The sequence below is a fragment of the Macaca mulatta genome, chromosome 6 (genome assembly GCF_049350105.2).
Source record: "Macaca mulatta isolate MMU2019108-1 chromosome 6, T2T-MMU8v2.0, whole genome shotgun sequence".
Taxonomy (NCBI): Eukaryota; Metazoa; Chordata; class Mammalia; order Primates; family Cercopithecidae; genus Macaca; species Macaca mulatta.
Window position 1 is genome coordinate 180,246,473 of NC_133411.1, and position 22,686 is coordinate 180,269,158.

At 41.3% G+C, this 22,686-nt stretch overlaps 1 protein-coding gene across 7 annotated transcripts; it reads left to right on the top strand.

Annotated features, from left to right (window-relative positions):
- The first annotated feature begins 96 nt into the window (after positions 1-96).
- Positions 97-21,356, top strand: NPM1 (nucleophosmin 1). 7 transcript variants are annotated; one of them, XR_013418218.1, is made up of 11 exons: positions 97-250; positions 2,296-2,375; positions 3,558-3,677; positions 4,279-4,372; positions 5,289-5,395; positions 5,493-5,557; positions 13,097-13,154; positions 13,792-13,878; positions 15,403-15,520; positions 16,499-17,884; positions 21,000-21,356. XR_013418218.1 is itself a non-coding variant. In XM_015141409.3 (11 exons), exons 1-11 carry the CDS (start codon positions 193-195, stop codon positions 21,036-21,038), a joined length of 885 nt encoding a protein of 294 aa, XP_014996895.1. In that variant the 5' UTR covers positions 97-192; the 3' UTR covers positions 21,039-21,356. The 7 variants fall into 7 exon arrangements, 3 of the variants coding, with proteins under 3 accessions (XP_014996895.1, XP_014996896.1, XP_028705748.1); XR_013418219.1 differs by having other exon boundaries at positions 17,810-17,884; XR_013418217.1 differs by having other exon boundaries at positions 15,419-15,520.
- Positions 21,357-22,686: the final 1,330 nt, after the last annotated feature.

A 22,686-nucleotide genomic window follows, 5' to 3' on the forward strand; every position in this document is an offset into this window, starting at 1 on the left:
GGGAAGGCTCCGGAGCACGCGCGCGGAGGCGGGACTTGAGAAGCGCTCGCGAGATCTTCAGGGGCTATATATAAGCGCGGGGAGCTTGCGTCCTTTCCCTGGTGTGATTCCGTCCTGCGCGGCTGTTCTCTGGAGCAGCGTTGGTTTATCTCCGTCCGCCTTCTCTCCCACCTAAGTGCGTGCCGCCACCTGATGGAAGATTCGATGGACATGGACATGAGCCCCCTGAGGCCCCAGAACTATCTTTTCGGTAACTGCAGGGGGGAGCTGGAGCGAGGCCGAGCGGGGCCTGGTGGCGGTGAAGGCGGGGGTGAGGGGAGGGAATACGGCTGCAGCAGGGTCTGGTGGAGACCGCCAGACCGGCTGGAGGCCTGAGCGGGTGGGAAGAGCTGCCCGAGCCCTGGACCTGGTGGGATTGGAGCCGCGGGGGGAGCCGGAGGCGTGAAGGGGGAGGAGACGAGCGGCCTGAAGCGCCTGGAGCGTGAGCAGTCCGAGGCCCAGGGCCTGAGGTGTAGCGGAACTGGCCGCCTGGAAGTTCGGCCGTTGCCGGGGATACGCCGCGGAGCCCCAGGCGTGGTTTATTTTCTAACGGAGTTCGTTCGTAGGCTTCTGATCCCAGGCCCCGGGTTGGTGGTCCCGGAGGCTGGGTTTACCGGGAAGCATGGGCCTGCTTGTTGGAGAGGGTAGATGCACAGCCTGGCGTTGTTCTGACCTCAGAGTCTGGAGCTGCCGGACCCAGATTTCACTCGCGTGCTTCGGCCAGTTACTGGGGGAGGGGAGGCGCGGCGCGGCGTGAGGCGGCCGCAACCGCTGGGAGCACGTGGTTGCCACGTGGTTGGGGGAGGGAGGGGGGTGTGGGCACTACATCCGGGGCTCACCAGCATGTTGCTACTCCAGATCAAGGGATGCTGTGGCTCAGTTGAAGTGGGAAATGTTAAGAGGCTGGTAACACTAGGATTCTGGAGGCCTTTGTTCAGTGCTTACAGCATCTACTGTGATGGCAGCTCTTTTTTTTTTGAGCCCCTTTTCTGTCTCACTGCAGTAGCTGGAGCTAGCCCCACTTTGCAGATGACGGCACTGGTGCCCAGAGATTAACTCACTTAACGAAGGTTGTACTTATAGGCAAAGAGGCTAAAACTAAACCAAGACCCTTGACTCGTAGCTGCTGCTTCGTGAATATTAATGAGGCTTCGTTTTAGGGGGACGTCCTCGCATGCCGCCATTTGTGCAGCATTGACCAAACCGCTTATTTAAATACAAGAAACAAGTAGAGTGTTCGATTTGAGTCAGATCAAGACCTAAAACTATTCGCAGAATTTTGGGACCACCACCCCCTTCGACTTGCGGTAGCCCTGCCCCAAAAAGGAGAGTCCCACTTGGGTTTTTAATGTCAGTAGGTTTAATTACAGAAGCCTAATCTTTGTGTACTATTCGGACTTTGAAGTAAGTGCGAATCCTACCGTGAATTTTATCTTGTTCATTATCCGTGCTGAGATTTGTTAATTAAACCTCTTCACATTTAAGCGTGTATATGTATTGGTAACAGATGGTAGTTAAATGGAATTATTTAAAATTTTTATTCTGACAGTATTTTAAAGAATTTTGCCCATGCATGGATGGAGTGGCAGTAGACACATGTATTTAAAACATTAAGGCTTTAATTCCTAGCTGTTTTGGATAACTGAGAATTCTGATAAATTTATATCAGTACTTTTTGATAACTGTTGGAAACAATCCTCCTTGTCTTAAACATAGTTTCTGAATATAGTTTCAGGCGTATGTCACTTTCTGTTGCTTTAAAGAGTAGAGTGTTGACCCCTGTAGCAAGCTTTGGTTCTTTTACCTTTGTCGTTTTTCTTTTGTAATAGTAAGCTATTCATGTTTGTAACCGTTCTCATTTCGAACTTTCCATTTGGGAATTTAGGTGGGTAAATCAGCTGTTTTAAATAGTGGGAAACTTAACATTGGACATTACATTTGGTTTCAGGTAATTGTTTTAGGTTCAGATTTACTAAACCGTTGAGCTCGTTTCTGTATGCAGAATAACAGTGCCTATCAGCGTAGAGATGAAATATGGTATGAGGAGAAAATAGAATTGTAGACTTCTATGGGTGTTACTTGTTTGTAGAGGTTTCTGTTCAAGAAATCGTGGAATTGATCATTCTGCTTTGCCCTCTGGTAGCTAAAATTGTGAAAAACTAGTTCAAAAGTTAGACCTGACCTTTTTGGTTACCCACACTTAAGTTTCAGTGTTATTTTTCTCCTTGTTAGAGTTGCTTTTTTCTTCATTTACAGGTTGTGAACTAAAGGCCGACAAAGATTATCACTTTAAGGTGGATAATGATGAAAATGAGCACCAGTTATCTTTAAGAACGGTACTTAAACTTTCAAAATAAACTACTTAACCCTACTTGATTTCAGCCTTTTAGTTTCTATTCATGTGGCTTGAGACTTTTCCTTTGCTGACTGCTTATAAAATACTATTTCTTACACCTGGGTATTGTGTGTACCTCACTGTCTGTACATCTTTGATGAAGAACTTGGCATCTATACTCATTTGGTAACCATGTAAAATCCAGTCACATCGTTAAACTTGCCTTATTTTCTTCAGTTGGATTATAAAGCCCTTGTAAAAGGCATCGATAATCTTACATGTCTACCAGAGACTAGCTTTTCTCTCAACTTAGAAGTTGCTCAATAAATAAGTTAGGTGATCTATATTGTGTGTATGCATATTTATGCATTTCTTAAATTTTCTGAATATGAGAAATTGATTTGCCAAGATCACAAAACCTGAGGATAACATTGCACAGATTTGTTTTCTGAGGTAACAGTGATAGGTTTATACTTGTATTTTTAAAAAATCATAGTCATGTGCCTCATTGCAACTGTTGGGTCAACAGATGGATCATACAACGGTGGTCACATAAGATTATTATACCCTATTTTTAATGTACCTTTCCTGTTTTTGTTTTTGTTTTCCTTTGGAGACAGTCTTCCTCTGTCACCCAGGCTGGAGTGCAGTGACGTAATCTTAGTTCAGTGCAACCTCTTGATTTCCGAGTTCAAGTGATTTACTGCCTCAGCCTCCCAAGTAGCTGGGATTACAGGCATGTGCCACCATGCCTGGCTAATTTTTGTGTTTTTAGTAGAGACGGGGTTTTACCATGTTGTCCAGGCTGGTCTCAAACTCCTGACCTCATGATCTACCTCAGCCTCCCTAAGTGCCGTGGGATTACAGGCATGAGCCACCACCGCCCTTTCCTATGCTTAGATGCACAAATACTTACTATTGTATTTCAGATGCTTACAGTATTCAGTACAGTAACATACTGTACAGGTTTGTAGCCTAGGTGTGTGTAGTAGGCTATACCATCTAGGTTTGTTAGTATAAGCACATTCTTATGATTGTACCAAGATGAAATTGTCTAACAACACATTTCTCAGAACCTAGCCCTGTGGTTAAGTGACGCATGGCTGCATATAACATTTAGTGGTGGGGGGGTGTAAAATAGGTGGAACTCAAAGTTGAAGTGGTATTTTTTTTTTGTTCACAGGTCAGTTTAGGGGCTGGTGCAAAGGATGAATTGCACATTGTTGAAGCAGAGGCAATGAATTACGAAGGCAGTCCAATTAAAGTAACACTGGCAACTTTGAAAATGTCTGTACAGCCAACGGTAAGGGCACTTGTATACTTTGGATGTTGTGTCAAGGTTTAATTCTGTTTTAAGGTAGGTTTGGTGTCATTTCGTTGTGCCAAAGAGATAGAAAGTGGTTCTTTATCTTCTGTCACTGGAGTTCAATGGTCAGCTCTTGAACATGGGGGTTTCTGCTGCTAGTTTATCAGAGGTGGAAAAAAGGTTCACTGGTTTGTGGTTTTTTTTTTTTTTTTTTTTTGAGATGGAGTCTCGCTGTGTTGCCCGGGCTGGAGTGCAGTGGCCGGATCTCAGCTCACTGCAAGCTCCGCCTCCTGGGTTTTTACACCATTCTCCTGCCTCAGCCTCCCGAGTAGCTGGGACTACAGGCGCCTGCCACCTCGCCCAGCTAGTTTTTTGTATTTTTAGTAGAGACGGGGTTTCACCGTGTTAGCCAGGGTGGTCTCGATCTCCTGACCTCGTGATCCGCCAGTCTCGGCCTCCCAAAGTGCTGGGATTACAGGCTTGAGCCACCGCGCCCGACCAGGTTCACTGGTTTGTTGATTTGGCTTATGTGTTTGCTTGTAATGTTTATTGTACATTTTCTTCATATGTTTAGTGATTAAAAATTTCTTCCTTCTAGGTTTCCCTTGGGGGCTTTGAAATAACACCACCAGTGGTCTTAAGGTTGAAGTGTGGTTCAGGGCCAGTGCATATTAGTGGACAGCACTTAGTAGGTATGTTATTTTTATGTATTATACTACTTAGTTTATTCTTTTTAATGCAGTTGCTTGGTTCCCAGTTTGGACTTAAAGCATGGGTATAGTACTACTGTCTTTAAAATAGATTCCAGTGTGAGTCTAGAAATTTATAATTGGAGAGGACAAATAAATTTTTGGAGTGGGGGGACAAAATCTTGATCTGTCACCCAGGGTAGAGTACAGTGGCACGATCTTGGCTCACTGGAACCTCTCCCTCCGGGATTCAAGGGATCCTCCTGTCTCGGCCTCCCCAGTAGCTGGGACCACAGGCGTGTGCCACCAAGCCTAGTTGTGTTTTATAGTTTTAGTAGAGAAGGGGTTTCGTGAAGTTGGCCAGCCTGATCTTAAACTCCTGGCCTTAACGTGTTCTGCACGCCCTGGCCTCTCAAAGTGCTAGTACTACATGCGTCAGCCACTGTGCCTGGCCTAAAATTTTTTTTTTAATAAAGACAGTCTCATTCTAAGGCTGGAGTGCAGTGATCGTAGCTTGTTACAGCCTTGAACTACTGGGTTCACATCAGCCTCTGGACTAGCTAGAACTACAGGCACACTCCACCACGCCTGGCTAATTTTTTTTGTATATGTGCAGATGGAGTCTCACTGTGTTGCCCAGATTGGTCTCTTGGCTTCAAGTGGTCCACCTTGGCCTCCCCAAAGTGAGATTACAGGCATGAGCCACCCTGCTCAGGCTTCTTGCATTTAAAACCTGGCAGTGAACGTTAGGCCTCAGAATACCTTTGTTAAAAAGTTCCTTTTCCCATTTGCTCTTTTTTTAAAAAAATAGAATAGAAATCTCAGTTTTTAGAATATTTACTGTATGCTATCAGTGTTCTTTTTTTTTCTGATTTCTTTGCTGCTTGAGTTTTATAATGTCTAATAAATTGCATTTTAGCTGTGGAGGAAGATGCAGAGTCAGAAGATGAAGAGGAGGAGGATGTGAAACTCTTAAGTATATCTGGAAAGCGGTCTGCCCCTGGAGGTGGTAGCAAGGTTCCACAGGTAGAGATGGCAATTTTATTATAGGTTTTGTATTACAGATTTTAGTTTGGTGATAGAACAGCTCTTGTTCATGAGTATGTGCCTTTTCTTTTAAAAGAAAAAAGTAAAACTTGCTGCTGATGAAGATGATGATGATGATGATGAAGATGATGATGATGAAGAGTAAGTATGATCTTAGAAATTTGATACACTTCTGAAATCTTAACAGAGAAAAAGGAATTTGACATTGTTATATGCATGAGGATTTTATAAAAGTCATTTATGAAAAGCCATCCTGTGTAATAGTTTATAATAAAAGGGCAAGTGGTCATCTGTTGTCAGTTTAAGTTAAATGAGCTGAATTGAAAGGATATTGGGTCATGAGCCTTTACAGTGCTGTGACTTGGTGACTCTTCAGAAGGGTAGGCTATAGCATTTGCAAAGTTTGATTATGTCCCTTTGTTTTAAAGATTTAGTGGATGTTATACCCATCAAGCCTGGTATGTATTATGGTGAAGTTAATTAGATTGGGTTGAAAGAAAATCTGACTAAAGGCCGGGCGCGGTGGCTCAAGCCTGTAATCCCAGCACTTTGGGAGGCCGAGACGGGCGGATCACGAGGTCAGGAGATCGAGACCATCCTGGCTAACACGGTGAAACCCCGTCTCTACTAAAAATACAAAAAAAATTAGCCGGGCGATGTGGCGGGCGCCTGTACTCCCAGCTACTCGGGAGGCTGAGGCAGGAGAATGGCATGAACCCGGGAGGCGGGGCTTGCAGTGAGCTGAGATCCAGCCACTGCACTCCAGCCTGGGCAACAAAGCCAGACTCCGTCTCAAAAAAAAAAAAAAGAAAAGAAAATCTGACTAAATAGCTCTATATTCATTTTACAAATTGTTACTGAAGGTTTGTTATTCCCCAAAAGGATTTTGGCTTGTGCTTTTATGTAGATACTTAATGGACAAAAATAAGATCCTAAAAGGGATATTAAGATTTTTCTTGGGATTTAAAATATGATTGGAAACATTAATTTTTTTTTATATTAAACTGGATCAAACTTGGTATAAACAGTTACATGCACACTGGTATAAAGTACTGTTTATAATTGGTTTTATGTGTGCAAGTATCAGTAATACATTAAATACTTGGCTCTCAGCTTTGTTCTTCAGTTCTGAGATTGGTCCATATGCATTTATGGAAAACACATTAAATAAAATATAAGAACGTGCACTCTAAAAGAGAACATGCATGAATGATCAAATTGGGAGTTTAGGTTTTAAACTGGTGGTTCTTCAAAATCTTTGAGCATTGACGATGAAGGCAGAAAATAGGAAAAAGGCTGAAAGAGCTGAAAGCTTAAAAAGTCAAATTTGACCAGGCGCAGTGGTTCACACCTGTAATCCCAATACCCAGCCGAGATGGGAGGATCTCTTAGGGCCAGGAGTTTGAGGCCAGCCTGGTCAACACAGCAAGACCCAATCTCAAAAGAAAAATAAAAACTCAAAAGTACTTGCATGTCAGACTTCCATAAATGAAGTCAAACTTAAGGCAGTATTTGTCACTGTTTTTCTTCTTTTTTTTTTTTTGAGATGAAGTCTCCCTACTGTTGCCCAGGTTGGAGTGCAGTGGCGCCATCTCGGCTCACCGCAACCTCTGCCTCCTGAGTTCAAACGATTGTCCTGCCTTAGCCTCCCGAGTAGCTGGGACTATAGGTGCGCCACCATGCCCTGCTAATTTTTGTATTTAGTAGAGACAGGATTTCAGTATGTTGGTCAGGCTGGTCTTGAACTCCTGACCTCATAATCTAGCTGCCTCGGCCTCCCAAAGTGCTGGGATTGCAGATGTGAGCCAGTGCACCCAGTCAGATTTTTATATTTTTAATAGAAGACGGGGTTTTGCCATGTTGGCCAGGCTAGTCTCAAACTCCTGACCTCAGATGATCCGGTCACCTCATCCTCCCAAAGTGCTGGGATTACAGACGTGAGCCACTGCGCCCGGCCACTTTTTCTTGAGATGGTGTTTTACCATGCTACTCAGACTGGAGTTGAATTCCTGGGCACAAGCTATTCTCCCATCTTAGCCTACAAAGCAGGTGCATAACCAAGCCCTGCTTGTTAATCACTTTTAAGAATATTTGTCATTAGTAAGAATTGAAATACATCCCAAGAGAAGAATGGGAAATGGGCTAAAAACACAAATGAGAAATAGGGATGGTATGGTTTGGATTGATTTAGTCCGATTTTGAGTTACCTTTGCACAAGTTTATAAAATAAGTAATAGCATTCACCAAGGCTCAGGGACAAGCAATCACTTCCAGAAAGACTTTGGAGTAGGACCTGATGGTGGTCTTGATCCTGTTGGGGTTTTGGAAGATTTCCTTTTTTAAAAATGGATATAGTTAGGCTAGGCGTGGTGGCTCATGCCTGTAATTCCAGCACTTTGGGAGGCTGAGGTGGGTGGATGACTTGAGCTCAGGACTTCAAGACCAGCCTGGCCAACATGGTAAAACCCAGCATCTACTAAAAATACAAAAATTAGCTGGGCGTGGTGGTGCCCACCTGTTGGTCCCAGTTACTTAGGAGGCCGAGTCAGGAGAAGCGCTTGAACTTGGAAGGTGGAGGTTGCAGCAAGCCAAGAACATTCCACCGCATTTCATCCCGGGCAACAGAGGGAGACTCCCATCTCAAAAAAATGAATGTAAATTCATGATGTAACCACAATGTAATAATTTTTCTTTGTCTTGGTGTTGATAGGAATGAGAAGTGTAGATAATAATCAAGTTCCAAATCAGTACCCATGTTTTTTGTTTGTTTGTTTGTTTTTTAAGTCTCACTCTTGTTTCCCAGGCTGGAGTGCAATGGCGTGATCTCTGCTTACTGCAACCTTCGCCTCCTGGGTTCAAGCAATTCTCCTGCCTTGGCCTCCCGAGTAGCTGGGATTACAGGCACCTGCCACCATGCCCGGCTAATTTTTGTATTTTTAGTAGAGATGGGGTTTCACCATGTTGGCCAATCTGGTCTCGGACTCCTGACCTCAGGTGATCCGCCCGCCTCGGCCTCCCAAAGTGCTGGGATTACAAGCGTGAGCCACCATTCCCTGCTGCAAGTTTTCATATAAGTTGAAGAAAGCATACTAAGGTCTAGGCATAGTGGTAAAGGATGCTTTGAGGCAAACAAGTCTTAATAGAAACTTCAGTGGTGAGATGGCAAGGGCCCAGCATATAGTTAGATGACAATGAAAATGCAAAGAGGTGCAGGAAGGTTTGTTATAGTCACTTAGAAATCTAACCCTTTAAAGAGATAAAAAGGGAAATCAGTGATCCCGTTTTGAGGATGGAAAGGGGATAGTGTGGGCTTAGTTGACTCTTGATTTAAGCAAGAAAAGCTAGATAATGTGCATAGTGCTGATGTATCCTATGTGTAGATGTATGTAGTATCTTGATAATATGTGACACTTAATGTCTTTTTTAATTTATTGGGGAATTTCTTAATAAGTAAAGCTGGGTTTTTTCTTTTTTCATTTTTTTCTTTTTCTTTCGAGACAATCTCTGTCGCCCCACCTGAAGTGCATTGTTGGCCAGGCTGGAATGTAACTTCTGCCTCTGGGTTCAAGTGATTCTCCTGCCTCAGCCTCCCAAGTAGCTGGCATTACAGGCATACGCCAGCATGGCCAAACTAATTTTTTGTATTTTTAGTAGAGATGGTATTTCACCATGTTGGTCAGGCTAGTCTTGAACTCCTGACCTCAGGTGATCTGCCCACCCCAGCCTCCCAGAGTGCTGAGATTACAGGTGTGAGCCACCACGCCCTGCCAGTAAAGCTGTTTTGATAGTAGTTTTGATAGCTGTTTTGATAGTAGTTTAATAGACTTGTTTTAACGAATAAGAAAAAACGTTTAAGGAAAGCATTCTCATCTTGTTTCTAGCACAGGGGAGGCACCTGCAGGGATTGGGTTCTAATGCCAGAAACTTGTAATGACAAAATCACTGTTAAAAAGCACTTTAAAGGCTATTCGTGGCAACTTTTTTAAGTTAGGATACTTTTTCTAAATACAGAAATTATTTCTTCAGTATTGGAAAGATAGGTGTTTCTTACATGAAGTTGCCGTATTGGGATTTAGAGGCCAGTATGTTCAGTTTTTTGAATTAAACGTGAACCACTTAGTATTTGCTGATACAGACTGCTGCCTGACTTGCCCTCTAATGACTTGATTGGATTACTCCCCTCCATTATTTACCTATTTAACGTGTAGAGTTTACACCTGTAATCCCAGCACTTTAGGAGGTCGAGGTGGGCGGATCACCTGAGGTCAGGAGTTCAAGACCAGCCTGGCCAATATGGTGAAACCCCATCCCTACTAACATACAAAGAGCTGGGTGTAATGGTCGGTACCTGCAATCCCAGCTACTACTGAGGGTGAGGCAGAATAATTGCTTGAACCCGGGAGGCGGAGGTTGCAGTGAGCCGAGATCACACCATTGCACTCCAGATTGGGCAATAAGAGTAAAACTCAAAAAAGAAAAAAATAGTGTACAGTTCAGTGGTTTTAGTGTGCTTAGTTGTGTAGCCATCACCACAATCAATTTTAGAACATTTCATCACCTCAATGAGAAATCGTCCTCTATAGGTATTACCCCTCATGCTCCTCAGCTCTAATCAGCCACAAATGAACTTTGTCTGTAGGTTTCCTGTCCCTCATATGTTGCATGAATGGACTTCTGTGACTGTTTTCCTAGCACAGTGTTTTCAAGTTTCGTCCATGTGAAAGCATTATCAGTACTCCATTTATTTTTATGGTTGAATACATTGTATGGGTATATTATTTGGTTATGCGTCAGTTGGTGAGCATTTGGGTTGCTTCTACTTGTTGACTGCTATGAACGCTTGTGGACATGTCATTTTTTTTGGGTGTACACCTAAAGCAGAGTGGCTGACCCATTGTATTCCCACTAGCAGTGTATGGGGCTTCTGATTTCACTACACCCTCACTTGCCATTATCTGACTCACTAATCCTGGTGGTATGAAGTGCTAGTTGTGGGTTTGATTGCATTTCAGACCTATGGACTATTATTAGTCTTTATTAGAGCATCTTTTCATGTATTCATTGGCCATATATCTTTGGAGAGATGTCTTTACCCATTTAAAAAATCCAGTTACTTCTCTTGGTCTTTACTGAGCTGTAAGAATTTTTTTTTTTCCTATGATTTTTGTATTTTTAGTAGGAGAAGGGGTTTCACTGTGTTGGCCAGGCTGTTGTTAAATGCCTGTCTTCAGTGATCCACCTCCCTCTGCCTCCCAAACTGCTGGGATTACAGCTGTGAGCCACTGTGCCCTGGCAAGAATTCTTTTTTTTAGACAAGTCTCTTTCTGTTGCCCAGGCTTGAGTGCAATGATGTGATCTTGGCTCTTGCTCACTGCAACCTCCTCCTCCCTTGTTCAAGCAGTTCCCCTGCTTCTTCCAAGGATTACAGGCATCCCCCGATCCCTTCCATGCCCGGCTAATTTTCTGTATTTTTAATAGAGACTGGGTTTCACCATGTTGGCCAGGCTGGTCTTGAACTCCTGATTTCAGGCCTGTCTCGGCCTCCCACAAGTGCTGGGATTACAGGCGTTGAGCCACTGCACCGGGCCTAAGAATTCTTTATACATTCTGCAAACAAGCACCTTATCAGACGCATGATTTGCAGATTATCTTCCACTATTCTGTGAATTGTCATTTAACTTTCATGATGGTGGCCTTTGACCCAAGTTTTAAATTTTTATGTCTGATTTCTTTTGTTGCTTGTGCCTTTGGTGTCAATCCTAAGAAATCATTGCTAAATTCAAAGTTGTGAAAATTTACCCCCTTAATTCTGAGTTTTGTCCTGTAGCTTTATTTAGCGCTTTGTTCCATTTTGAGTAAATATCTGTGTATGGTGTGAATGGAGGGGTCCAAATATAGACTTTGGGGTGTAGATGAGCAGTTTCCCCAAATGATTTGTTCCAAAACTTTTTTCCCCATTGAAGGATCTTGGCAACCTTTAAAAGAGTCACTTACGGCCCGGTACGGTGGCTCACGCCTGTAATCCCCGCACTTTGAGAGTCCCAGGCAGGTGGATCACGACCAGGAGATAGAGACTATCCTGGCCAATATGGTGAAACCCTGTCTCTACTAAAAATACAAATTTTAGCTGGGCATGGTAGCTTGTGTCTGTAGTACCACCTACTCAGGAGGCTGAGGCTGGAGAATTCGCTTGAACCTGGGGGGCAAAGGTTGTAGTGATTAGAGATTGCGCCACTGTACTCCAGCCTGTGACAGAGTGAGATTCCATCTCAAAAAACAAAAAAAAATCACTTACTATAAATATACGTATTTATTTATGGTCTGTTTGTTGATATATGTGTCTATCCTTAACAGGTAAGAACAGTTACAACACTGTTCCTTTGCAGTTTTTTTTTTTTTTTTTTTAAATGAGTCTCTCTCTGTCATCCAGGCTGGAAGCACAATGGTGCGATCTTGGCTTACTGCAACCTCCGCCTCCCGGGTCTTCCTGCTTCAGCTTCCTAAGTAGCTGGGATTACAGGTGCCCGCCACCACTCCTGGATAATTTTTGTATTTTTAGTAGAGACTGGGTTTCTCCCTGTTGGCCAGGCTGGTCTCAAAACTCCTGACCTCAGGTGATCCAGCTGCCTCGGCCTCCTAAAAAGTATTGGGATTACAAGCATCAGCCATGGTGCCTTGACCCCTTCGTAGGTCTTATAGCTGATTTTTTGAAATCAAGTGTGAGTTCTCTAGCTTTGTTCCTTTCAAGATTGCATTTGGCCTCTTTGGGTCCCTTAAGTGTCTTTTTTTGTTTTTGTTCTTTGAGATAGGGTCTTGCTCTGTCACCCAGGCTGGAGTGCAGTGGCAGAATTACACAGTTACAGTCTCAAGTAGATCCTTCTGCCTTAGCTTTTCAAGTAGCTGGGACTACAGGCACACACAACCACGTCTGCTAATTAAATTTTTTTTTTTTGTAGAGAGGGTTCTCATGTTGCCTAGGCTGGTCTCGAACTCAAATGAGATCCTCCCACCTCAGCCTCCCAAAGTGTTAGGATTATAGTTGTGACACACTGCCGACTCTTGGGTTTATATATAAATTTTAGGATCTATTTCTACAGAGAAACCAGCTTGGGGAGTCTTCTAAGGATTGTATTTAACCTGTGTATTTGGGGAGTGTTGCCATCTTGGCAATATCTGAACATGGAATGTTTCTATTTAGGTCTTTAGTTTTTTTTTTTTAAACATAAATTTACTCTATTTGAGTGTACAGTTTAACTGTACATTACTTAAATATACATATATTATACATTGGCATAGTGTATATTCATGCAAAACTACTTATTGAGCAGCTTTGTTTCCCAGCCCCTAGTGATCACAATTATACCTTCCATTTCTTTTGAGTTTGACTACTTTTGGATACTTAATGAATAGAATCATACAGTGTTTTTTTTGTGGGTGGCTTATTTTACTTTGTTCAAGGTTCAGTCATATAGCATGCAAGAGGATTTTCATCGTGTGTGCGTAAACATTTTCATTATTCAGCCATTTAACAGTTGGGTTGCTTTCATCTCTTGGCTGTTGTGAACAATGAATGCTTCGATTAACACGGTGCACAAATAATCACGTCAAGGTCCTGCTTTCAATTCTTGTGTCTACTCCCAAATTTTGAAAGTGCTTAATGTCTTGATGTTTCATTTGTAGTGATGATGATGATGATTTTGATGATGAGGAAGCTGAAGAAAAAGCACCAGTGAAGAAAGTGAGTAGATACAATGCTACAAGGTTGTTAAACTAACAATAGAAATAGTAATTTTTTAGTGCTATTTGCTTGTTTTGTAGTTGAGGGAAGCTGGTGTGGGAGATCATCTCATACTGAAAATTAGTTCTGAGGAGGACTACAGAAAACTTATAGTGGGGAATGGTCTGTTTTCTTTATCCATGTAGCCCTCCACCCAATTTGTTAGTCTTGTGTAACCTTTTATTCAAGTGGTTGCTGCTTTTTCTTTTCTTTTTTTCTTTTTTTTTTTTTGAGACGGAGTCTGTCACCCAGACTGGAGTACAGTGGCGCAATCTCGGCTCACTGCAACCTCTGCCTCCCGGGTTGAAGTGATTCTCCTGCCTCAGCCTCCTGAGTAGCTGGAATTACAGACTCAGGCCACCACACCCAGCTAATTTTTGCATTTTTAGTAGAGATGGAGTTTCACCATGTTGGCCAGGCAGGTCTTGAACTCCTGACCTCATGATCTACTTGCCTCGGCCTCCCAAAGTCCTGGGATTACAGGCGTGAGCCACTGCGCCCAGCCTGTGGTTGCTGCTTTTCTTACATGGCTTGGACAGTACTGTTTGCACTGTTGCTGGGGTCAGGGACAGTGATTAAGATAAATTTCTAATTGCAGTCTATACGAGATACTCCAGCCAAAAATGCACAAAAGTCAAATCAGAATGGAAAAGACTCAAAACCATCATCAACACCAAGATCAAAAGTAAGTGGTTACATTTACATATGGGTCTCATTGATACAGTCGGGGAAAAAAGATTCTACTGTTGTGGAAGAATCTAGTGTGTCTGAAATTTCATAGGCCTTTATAGAACCCCTGTAATTGCTGTTTTAAAGTTTAAATCAGCTTGCTGCAGCCGGGCGCAGTGGCTTACTCCTGTAATCCCAGCACTTTGGGAGGGAGGCTAAGGTTGGTGGGATCACCTGAGGTCAGGAGTTTGAGACTAGCCTGGCCAACAACGTGAAACCCTGTCCTTACTAAAAACACAAAAATTAGCCAGGCATGGTGGTATGTTCCTGTAATTCCACCTACTCAGGAGGCGGAGGTTGCAGTGATTGTACCACTGCACTCCAGCTTGGGCGAAAGAGTCAGACTCTGCCTCCAAAAAAAAAAAAAAAAATCAGCTTGTTATGTGTTATAGGTACACACAGACAAACATACTAAGTAATGTGCTGCTGGGGTTCCAGTGGCGGGGGGAACCAATGGACTTTTTTGAGAGAGACGGACCCTCGCTTTGTCAGTGAGTCTGGGTTAGAGCTGCATGATCTCGGCTTGCTGCAACTTTCACTTCCTGGGTTCAAGCGATTCTCCTCCCTCAGCTTCTCAAGTAGCTAGGACTACACGTGTGTGCCACCAGGCCCAGCTTATTTTTGTATTTTTGAGTAGAGGTCGGGTTTCACTATATACGTTGGCCAGGCTGGTCTTGAACTCCTGACTGCAGGTGATCTGCCCTCCTGGGCCTCCCAGAGTGCTGAGATTATAGGCGTGAGCCACCACGCCTGGCTTGAATTTTTTATGATTGTGAAGTCAATAGTTGTTTCCTGTAAGGAATCTTTGTTGAAAAGTATACCTGCATAGAGTAGAGATTCTCAACCTTGGCTGCACATTAGATTGAAGTAGAACATTTAGGGCCAGACAGGGTGTGATGGTCTCCTTTCTGGCCTTACCCCCTTCCCTGCAGAAAATGGAATTTAAAGGAGAAAAACTTTAAAAGAACCCAACACTGTGCTCTGCTTATGGAGATTATCATGAAATTGGTCTGGGGTGGGCCCCAGGCATCAGACTGCAATGACTTTCTTGCTTTATTCTTAGGGATCTTCTGATTTCATTTTTTGAACTGAGTATTGTGCATTAAAAAGTGAACTCCCAAGTTACTCCTTTTTTTTTTTTTTTTTTTTTTTTTTTAAAAAAAAGACGGGTGTCCTACTCTTGCCCAGTTGGGAGTACAGTGGTATGATCATAGCTCTCTCTACAGCCTCCAGCTGCTGGGCTCAAGCAATCTTCCCGCTTTAGCCTCCTGAGTAGCTGGGATTATAGGCATATGCACCACCATGCCTAGCTAATCTTACAAGAAAGATTTTTAAGAACAAAATTGTATGGTGTGAATTTATTGATAATTCCAGTTGTATAATTAGCTTTATAAGGGAGTTTTGTAAGACTATTTGAGGAAATCCAGATAGAATGGGTTTTAAATTAGGAGTTGTATTTATTCTTATGACCTTTTGGAAGTTCATTTCCTTTTCAGGGACAAGAATCCTTCAAAAAACAGGAAAAAACTCCTAAAACACCAAAAGGACCTAGTTCTGTAGAAGACATTAAAGCAAAAATGCAAGCAAGTATAGAAAAAGTGAGTAAAGTTATTTAAAAAAAAACTTTCTCCCTGCTCAAATTGCATGTGTCTAGTTTGCGTAGACTTGAATGTTTCTTGTTTTTTTTGTTTTGGTTTAATGTACTTGCCCTGTTCGTGGTATGAATTTTTTTAAAAATGAATTATAAAACATTTATAATCGTGTCTATGGTGATTTGCATATGCAAAATTAAATATGCCTTATTTTCCATTATAAAAGGAATGTAGTGCACTGGTTGCAAGATAACATTCTGACCTTCCATGTTAAAATAGATCAGTGAGAACCCTTGACCTATTCTGGTTGTAAGATATGCTAGAGAACCAACAGAGGGCGTATGAGACTTCATTAAAATTGCAAACAGCTGGAAAAGTAGACTGTTTGGTTGGTATTATAGTTAAATATTCATGATTGACCCTAGTCAGAAGTAATTTTCAGCAGATTGAGACATTTCTGTTTGCCCTTTACACCAAGTTGTCACCAGTTAAATACGTGTAGTAATAGATTTTGTGAATGACTAATAGGTTTAAATCTAGTTTCCTTTTGTCTTAAATAATGGAAATGTGGGAAGACGATTAGGTCTCTTGTCTGATTGACTTGAGTAGGATATGAAATAAATGGTTTAAATGCCTTGGAAGCACATTTGAGAGAAGCTTTAATTCAATGAACAATACTTTTAGACTGCAATTATTGAGAACAAATGTGGGGTGGTAAGGAAAAATTGCCAACTCATTTCCCCATGTTTTTCCTGTACTCTATAGATTTTTTGTTGGCTTGTGTAGATTTCCTTGTACAGTGATAAGTCCACTGGAAAAAAAATTTTAGAACTGGAACATATTTCTTGTTTTAGTCACACTGGAAACCCTTTAGCCTTCCTGCTTATCAGATTTTTGTCCCTTGGATACAATGCTGAAATGACATATTTTAGATTCCCCTCCCCTCCATTTTAATATGGTCCTATCTCCTTGGTTTAATTGCAGGCGCATTGAACAGCCCTGGGCACTACATGTAAATTAAGCCCAAAGATGGGGAGAAAGGAAAAGGAGAGACAAATATAGTCCATACTGAGTGTCATCAACAATCCAGACTGAAGTCTTCTATTTTAATCTCAATCCCCTTTTCTGATTTGCCACCCATGCCTCTTCAGGCTGGAAACAATCTCACTCTTGGTTCCCTAAAGCACTTTCTTCTGACTGCTGTGATTCAGTGAACCTTGCCCTTTGCTTTCTATTACTTGTGCATTTGCCTCACCTCTGACAATGTTTTAAATCGCCTTTGTATCTCCTTAGCTGCTCAATAAATATTTGAATGAATCAATTAAGAATGTATGTGACAATAATTTTGAAATGGAAATTGAGGTTTATTTTACTAGGTTATTGGAGGCAGTTAAGTTTCTTAATGCTATACTTGATTCTGCCAAGGTCCCTTGGACATTTGAAAACCTTTTCAATCTTTTAAAAATGCATAAAAGATACTTAGAGGGAAAGGTATTAAATTTAATAAAAACAGATATATTCAGTGCTTTAAGGTAATTCCAAAGTAGTGATAAATAAACATTTCAAGATATTTGCAATAGTAATGTTTTGAAATTTTGGTGACAAAAAGTTACAGGTATCGCCAACACTGTTGTAGTTTCTTGCCTATATCCATAATTTGAAGGAAAATGGTAAGAGTGATTAGTGAAGTGTAATTACTGTAATTTCTCCCCCATTGTAGTTTCTTGCATATATCCGTAATTTGAAGGAAATGGTAAGAGTGATTAGTGAAATGTAATTACTGTAATTTTTTCCCCATTCAACTTTATATATCTTTAACTGATGACCAGATCATTGTTGTTCTGAACTGGTTTGTGATCAACAAGTGTTTTGTGGGGTTTTGTTTTTTTTTAAACAACAGTTTGGGTCACTTGACATGGTTCTCCAAAGGAGTGTTACAGGTTGTGTTTGGTTCTGGGTGATAAAACCGGCTTGTTAGATAATACAGATAAGCAACCGAGTTGCCATGTCATGTTTGTCTGTAGAATCTCAAGTGTAGCTTTTATTTTATGTTCCTAGAGAGGTCGTCTGGGAAGATTTGACCCTTTGGCAAATCTGTTTGAATAGAGATACTAGCCATGCTGCCCAATAGGGCTTTCTGGCCCTGAAAAAGACATTGAGTATTCTTGGAAAGTTGAAGGGAAAAGGAGTAAACTGCTCTATGTAGTAGCATTGCAGATTATTGAGGAATTTTCTAAAGGTATCTCTCTCAGTGTATTTCTCTACTTACCTGTAATAATGCTTTTGTCTCAATAGGGTGGTTCTCTTCCCAAAGTGGAAGCCAAGTTCATCAATTATGTGAAGAATTGCTTCCGGATGACTGACCAAGAGGTAACTGAATTTTCTGGGGACAAGATGAAGTCCAAGTTTTTCGTGATTTATTATGATTCTGCCTTTACCCTTTTTAAGTGTTGGCTCTTTTTAAAAAGTTCCTAGCCACAGATAATTCATTTAATGAAATAATCTGAAAATTCATGTATTTAATGAAATACATGAAGAATACAGTTGGCAGTCTGAGACGATAACTTTAGTATATTTTTTCCAAATTTCCTATAGTTGGCAAATTATTTCTTGGTTATTGAATTCAGTTTTACTTTTTTGGTACTATTTTGGCTAAGGAAATTGCTGTGGTTTTCCTTGTTGCTCCATTTGGCGGCTTGGGGCAGTCTGGTCTTTGCTTTTTTGGGAGTTGGTAGAGATCTTTTTTTTTTTTTTTTCCATAGATCTTATGGGAAATACATTTTGCCAAAATCATCCTAACGTGAAACCTGGAAGCAAGACACTAAATTGTGGCTACTACTAGATATATAAGCTTGAGTTTAGCTGTTAGATTTTACAATTAGTACGAAAGTCTTCGTCAACATACAGTTTATGCATTTATTTTTGCTCTTATTTACAGTTGACTTTTTTTTGTTTTTTTTTTTTTTTTTGAGACGGAGTCTCGCTGTGTCTCCCAGGCTGGAGTGCAGTGGCGTGATCTCGGCTCACTGCAAGCTCCGCCTCCCGGGTTCACGCCATTCTCCCGCCTCAGCCTCCCAAGTAGCTTGAGACTACAGGCGCCCGCCACCACGCCCGGCTAGTTTTTTGTATTTTTAGTAGAGACGGGGTTTCACCATGTTAGCCAGGATAGTCTCGATCTCCTGACCTCGTGATCCACCCGCCTCAGCCTCCCAAAGTGCTGGGATTACAGGCTTGAGCCACCGCGCCCGGCCTTACAGTTGACTTATAAGTGTAAGGAAAATGTAAAAGTGGTTAAATAGGGACGTTAGGTAGGTATCGTGTAGAGAACCGATGGCTGCATTTAATGGTTTTTAGGTTTCCTGTAGTCAGCTTTTTTCAGAAAATTTGGCAATTAGCTGGTTTTTTTCTGCCATAATATTTAGCAGGTCAGTTATTTTAATTGCACCTTAATTTTTAGTTTTTGGGTTTGTAAAACCCTGATTTGGTTAATTTTGACTTGAGCTTTGCTAAAGTTGCAGTGATGGGCTTTAAGATGATCAGATTCAGTCTTTGATTTGGTTAATTTTGACTTGAGCTTTGCTAAAGTTGCAGTGATGGGCTTTAAGATGATCAGATTCAGTCTTTTGGTTGCTATTCTGTTTTTTCTCTACATTTGAATCCCAAAGTTTAAAGTGTGAGTTTTGGGAGTTTATTTGGCATACTAAACATTGATTGAGCATAAGTTATTTTGAAACTTTATACAACAGGTTATTTTGAAGCATTATGCAACAGGTTATTTAATATTGAAAATAGTGGAAAGTCAGACATAAATAACCAATATGTACTAACAAGTAAGCATAAGAGATGCATTTCTTCAAGTACAGCCAAGGAAAGTGATAATTTAATGATTAAGTTGCAGTGGTCGTCTGTACTTTATAACAAAGGCTTGTAGCTACAAAGTTTTGTAGCTATTAAATTACTGAACCAGCACTTCTACCAGAAGTATTTTGTTTTTAAAAGTATTTTTGCCCAGGTTGGTCTTGAACTCCTGGCCTCAAGCAGTCCTCCCAAGTTGGCCTCCCAAAGTGCTAGGATTACAGGCACGAGCCACCTTGCCCAGCCTACCAGAAGTATTATCTTGCTCTAGAATTGAAAGTATTCTCGTGTCAGAATGAAATTTCTGCAATAAATAGTAAATGTTTAATAACTTGAATTACTATTAGAGATTATCAAAACTAAATGCTTCCCGTCTTTGACATAGAGATGCAAGATGCAAGCAGTGACAATGTATATTTGTTTGAACCTGATGATGAGAAGATCTTTGGCTGGGCGTGGTAGTTCATGCCTATAATCCCAGCACTTTGGGAAGCAGCATGGCAAAACTCCGTCTCTACTAAAAATAATAAATTTAGCTGGGCATGGTGGCGTGTACCTGTAATCCCACCCACTCAAGAGGCTGAGGCAGGAGGATCGCTTGAACCTGGGAGGCAGAGGTTGCAGTGAGTGCCACTGCACTCCATCCTGGGTGGCAGAGTGAGAGTCCATCTCAACAAAAAAAGATTTCTATGATATTTAATATTGGCATTCAGTATTCAGTTATCTTGTACCTGAGAACCCATTGGCTGTGAAACAGTGACAGCTGAGAGAATCCTGTCATCTCATTTTCTAGTTTTTGGTGAACTTCTGGATTTTTATTCAGAACCACCTCGCCATGTTGGCCAGGCTGGTCTTGAACTCCTGACCTCAGGTGATCCACCATCTCGGCCTCCTGAAGTGCTGGGATTACAGGCGTGAGCCACCATGTCTGGCCAGCTGTTTTTTGTTTGCTTTTTGTTTTTGGGTTTGCTTTGGTCACCCGTCTGTAGTGTGATCTTGGCTCACTGCAACCTCTGCCTCTTGGGCTCAGGCAACCCTCCCTCCTCAGCCTCCTGAGTAGCTGGGCCTCATGTAGTTGCACACCACCATGCCCAGCTAATTTTTGCGTTTTTAGTAGACAGGGTTTCACCATGTTGCCAAGGCTGGTCTCGAATTCCTGAGCTGAAGTGATCTGCCCACCTCAGTCTCCCAAAGTGTAGGGATTACAGGCGTGAGCCACCATGCCTAGCTTCAGCAGATAGCTTTTTCTAAATGTACACATGCACAGGCAATTCAGAATACGTTTCTGGTGTTTAACTTTATTTGCTAAATCTGGCCAACTCTAAAGCTGATCTCAGGGAAGATGAAGTTAGAAGTAACATTGGCCAAATGGGTCTCTGGTCTTTTTATTTCCTTAAGTAAATAAACTATTAAATATTAGTATATTCATATTATTTTTATGACTGATTAAAGTATTAGGAATTAAATTATATCTGAGTATAAATTTTCTTGGAGTCATTTCTTTATCTAGAGTTAACCTATTTGGTGGTAGAATGAAAAATAGATGTTGAACTATGCAAAGAGGCATTTAATTTATTGATGTCTGTGAAGTGTTGTGGTTCCTTAACCACATTTTTTTTTTTTTTTCCAGGCTATTCAAGATCTCTGGCAGTGGAGGAAGTCTCTTTAAGAAAATAGTTTAAACAATTTGTTAAAAATTTTCCGTCTTATTTCATTTCTGTAACAGTTGATATCTGGCTGTCCTTTTTATAATGCAGAGTGAGAACTTTCCCTACCGTGTTTGATAAATGTTGTCCAGGTTCCATTGCCAAGAATGTGTTGTCCAAAATGCCTGTTTAGTTTTTAAAGATGGAACTCCACCCTTTGCTTGGTTTTAAGTATGTATGGAATGTTATGATAGGACATAGTAGTAGCGGTGGTCAGACATGGAAATGGTGGGGAGACAAAAATATACATGTGAAATAAAACTCAGTATTTTAATAAAGTAGCACGGTTTCTATTGACTTATTTAACTGCTTTATACTTTGTCAAGGAAATAATTTACGTAGTTAGGAATGGCAAATAGTATTATAAAATTCTATGAGAATGTCCCTGCCCCTCCCCTTCAATAGTTCACTGGAGCTAACCACTTTTTCATCATAAGGATTTAGTGCTGTGTTCCCACCTCCTGATGATAGTTAACAATTATTATAACTATGCAACATGTTTCCAAATGTTCCATTAGACCTCCTATCCGCCTATTCTAGCCTCACTCACAGAAAATCTGACATGTTAAAACAGCTTAAAAGCAGCCTTTCAACCTGTATTCTTGTTTTTTTTCCCCTAGGCTGGAGTGCAGTGGCACAGTCTCAGCTCACTGCAGCTTCCGCTTCTTGGGTTCAAGCAAGTCTCCTGCCTCAGCCTCCCAGGTAGCTGGGATTACAGGTGTGAACCACCAGCCCGGCTAATTTTTGTATTTTTAGTAGAGATGGTGTTTCACCATGTTGGCCAGGCTGGTCTTGAACTCCTGACCTCAAGTGATCTGCCCACCTCAGCTTCCTAAAGTGCTAGGATTATAGGTGTGAGCAACCGTACCTGACCTCAACCTGGATTCCTTGTCTGAATCAAAGCAATTATTTCAGTGACTATTTGCTGAAGTTGCCTAATAGTACTTCTTACAGATGTATAGGAGAAAAATTATCACATAGATATGAGGATATTCGGGGACTAATTAGCACCTTTATATGTTCTACCTTAAGCTGATTACACATGATCTGAGTTGGATATACTGATTTCATTTCTATTGTTTTGCTGTGGTATATACTCTAGTAGTTTGAGCAGATGAGGGAATGTTCTCCAGTTCTGTGCCGTTTTCCTTGGGAGATTTTCATCTCCCACTTCTATCCATTCTTAGACTTGTTTGATTGTCTTGGATAGTTTTTCTCATTCCTTTTTGTTTAAACTCGGGAAAGAGACTTTTGTCTTTCAAATTTTTGTGTTGATTTTAATATACCAACTGCTTGCTGCTTTGGGTGTGTATCTGAAATCTAAAAACATCACTCAGCATTTTATTTATTCCAACATTTTGAAGTGGTCTTGAATTTTTTTCCTTTCTTGTTTTGAGATCTATTGTGTAGTGGTGTAATCTCAGTCCACTGCAGTCTCCCATCTCAGCCTCCCAAATAGTTGGGATTACAAGTGTGTGCTACCACATCTGGCTAAGTTTGTATATACACATAAAAACAAATATGTAAATATATATAGTATATAAATATACTAAAATATATATTGTGTGTGTGTGTGTGTATATATAATTTTTTTTGTTAGTAGAGAGAGGG

What these genes read in the sequence shown, in the direction of transcription:
- NPM1 (XM_015141409.3), top strand. Translation starts at nt 193, where the DNA reads ATGGAAGATTCGATGGACATGGACATGAGCCCCCTGAGGCCCCAGAAC. An exon ending in GCCCCAGAACTATCTTTTCG is followed by an intron (nt 251 to 2,295) that starts GTAACTGCAGGG and finishes CTTCATTTACAG; the next exon opens with GTTGTGAACTAAAGGCCGAC. An exon ending in TAGTGGACAGCACTTAGTAG is followed by an intron (nt 4,373 to 5,288) that starts GTATGTTATTTT and finishes ATTGCATTTTAG; the next exon opens with CTGTGGAGGAAGATGCAGAG.